General features: G+C 36.8%; 1 protein-coding gene across 1 annotated transcript in view; it reads right to left on the bottom strand.

Annotated features, from left to right (window-relative positions):
* Positions 1-2492, bottom strand: part of FRYL (FRY like transcription coactivator) — a 249832-nt gene that overhangs the window by 61808 nt on the left and 185532 nt on the right. The window contains exon 35 of the mRNA XM_023532134.1: positions 233-401. Coding sequence (XP_023387902.1) covers positions 233-401 — 169 coding nt within the window. The remainder of the gene's footprint in view (positions 1-232; positions 402-2492) is intronic.

Raw genomic sequence — 2492 nt, 5'->3', positions numbered from 1 at the left:
CTTATTCCCATTCTGAATAAGTATGTAAATATGTTTCCCTCTAGAATATTAAGACGCCTTACATTGTCAAATTTCTTTACTCGTATAAGGAATTACAAAGTCTTATCAAGTCAATCACCATACATGACTCATGTTTATGTTTTCTTGATGATGTTTAAAGCAAACACTTGTTAAAATGAACAATTAGATAAAGCTTATCTTTTGAGACAATCAGTTTTAAATAACTTCTCACCTGAGGTGACAGACGGGATTTTATAGCTGGAAGTGATGCGGTAATATGGGGGATTATCCATGTGAGTGACTCCCGAACTGACAGGATCGGTCAGCTGTAGTTCACTCACCAGTTCTTCTAGCAACTGCATTGTTTTGTCTCTACCTAGATATACAATAACTTTCTTCACCTGTCACAAAAGAAATTATTCAGAAAAGAAAAAGCGAAATTTTTTATTTCATAAGCTTATCTTCAGACAAATTTTATCAGAGTTAAGTTCAATTTTAAGTGGTAGACGAATAAGTACAACTTAAATTTGACTACAACGCTGATCAGCAATAACACATTAACTAATCAGCCTTATAAATACTGTCCTCTTTTAACATTGCATCTTATTAGAATGACCTGAATATATTGTTTAATGGTTTCCACAATGTTACCTATTTCCTTTACATTTTTACTTTTACTCTTTTTTTAGAAAAGCAAAAGATAACTGCTTTTCTATAAATCAGTTTCTTTTTCTAATGGAAAAGAGTTCAATTACTATCATCCCAAGCTTTCCTCTTATTTTTAGTCAGGCAGCATTCAAACCCAGGATTTACCTTTTATTCTGCATTCCCATTCTCCATATTCAACCCAGCAGAATAGAGTCGTGATTAAGAGCAAAGATCTAGAACTAAATTGGAACTCAAACTACGCAGTGTGGATTGGAATGTAGATCTAATACTTACTAGCCATATGAGCTGGAAAGTTACTATTTTCCCTTCTGCAAAATGGGGACAATAGCACCTACTTCATAAAGCTGTTAGGGTTAATAAATTAAGATGTATAAAGCACTTTAAAAATGTTAAGTACATAGTATGAGCTGAATAAGCAGGGGAAAAAACCCATTTCAGTTGTACGCATTATATGTATCTTTCTCCATTCTTTACCCCTATCACCATAGACATCATCCAGGAACTTGCTAGAAATAAAGAATCTCAGGCCCCCCTCCCACCTCCAGAATCAGAACCAGAACAAGATCCACAGATGATTCATATGCACACAGACATATGAGAAGCTCTGCTTTATATGACCCTTGGAGAGATCTTAAAACGAGCTTTATTATATCATATGAAAAGTCTCACAATGGTCACCACTGATAACTGACTTCTTACAACTCTTTATCCACCCAACTGCTCTATTTGCTAATCCCCTGTTCTCATGTTCTGTCATCTCTGACCATTCCAGGTTCATTCCTGCCTCTGCTTTTGTTCCGTGTGACTGTGAGGACTTCTGAGTTGACACTTCTGACCCCAATCCTGTCAAGTCTTCAAGCCCTGCCCCCACCCCAACTCCACTGCTTTCTCTATGAAGATTTCACCCACTTTTTACAAACTGATTTGGGTTGGAAGTCCAGTTCTATTAAGTGATAAAGCTAAATGGCTATGTGACTATAAGTTACTCTTCTCTCTGCCTTGTTTTATTCATCTGTAAAACTGTGTAATCTTAACAAACTCACAGATGAATTCTGATAATTAAATGAAATAATGCATATAAAGTGTTTGTACCATGCCTGGACTATAGTAAGTGATTAAGAAGTGATAATTAAGAAATTATTATTATTGTTGTTAAAAACGGCTCCTTTTAAATTCCTGGCAAATGGTTATTCCCTGAATTTCATCTTGGCTTCTTAGAATTATAACTTTATGCCTGTTTCTAGTTCCAGCCCTAACTCACTCATTCATTCGTCCAATTAATGGGCACATTCTACAAGCCAAACATTTTTCTAGGCTCTGGGAAGATAGCAATGAACCAAACAGACAAAAATTCCTGCCGCTGAGGAGCTCACAAGCTACTGGATTGACTGAGGTAAAAGTAATGATGTAAGTAGGTAAAATATGTTTGATGATGGTAAATGCTAAGAAAATTGACAGAAGGAAAAAAAAAAAAGAGAGTGTGGTGTAGAGGCAGGGCATTTGCAGTTTTAGATTGGATGACCAGCAAAGGTCTCAATAAGAATGGACTTTTGAAGAAAGACCTGAGGTGAGGGAGTAAGCAACGTGGCTATTTAGGGAAAGAGAAAAAAAGTAAGTGCAAAGGGTCCAGGTTGGGAAGGCTTGGGGTGAGAGAGTAAGTCGGCAAAGGGGTCAGCATTAAGGGCAGGGAGAATTTTTGGAGGAATGCTCAGAGAGGTAACCTGATATCATGCTGTTTGGTACCATACACCCACCTAGCTCTAAGTGCTCCTCAGTAAAGAAAAGCTATTAAATGGTTTGCTTAAAGTTGGATCTGTAAGAAC

The sequence above is a fragment of the Pteropus vampyrus genome, unplaced genomic scaffold (genome assembly GCF_000151845.1).
Source record: "Pteropus vampyrus isolate Shadow unplaced genomic scaffold, Pvam_2.0 Scaffold77, whole genome shotgun sequence".
NCBI lineage: Eukaryota > Metazoa > Chordata > Mammalia > Chiroptera > Pteropodidae > Pteropus > Pteropus vampyrus.
The sequence above is the reverse complement of the archived record's forward strand: the minus strand, read 5'-3'. Positions and strand labels throughout refer to the sequence as shown.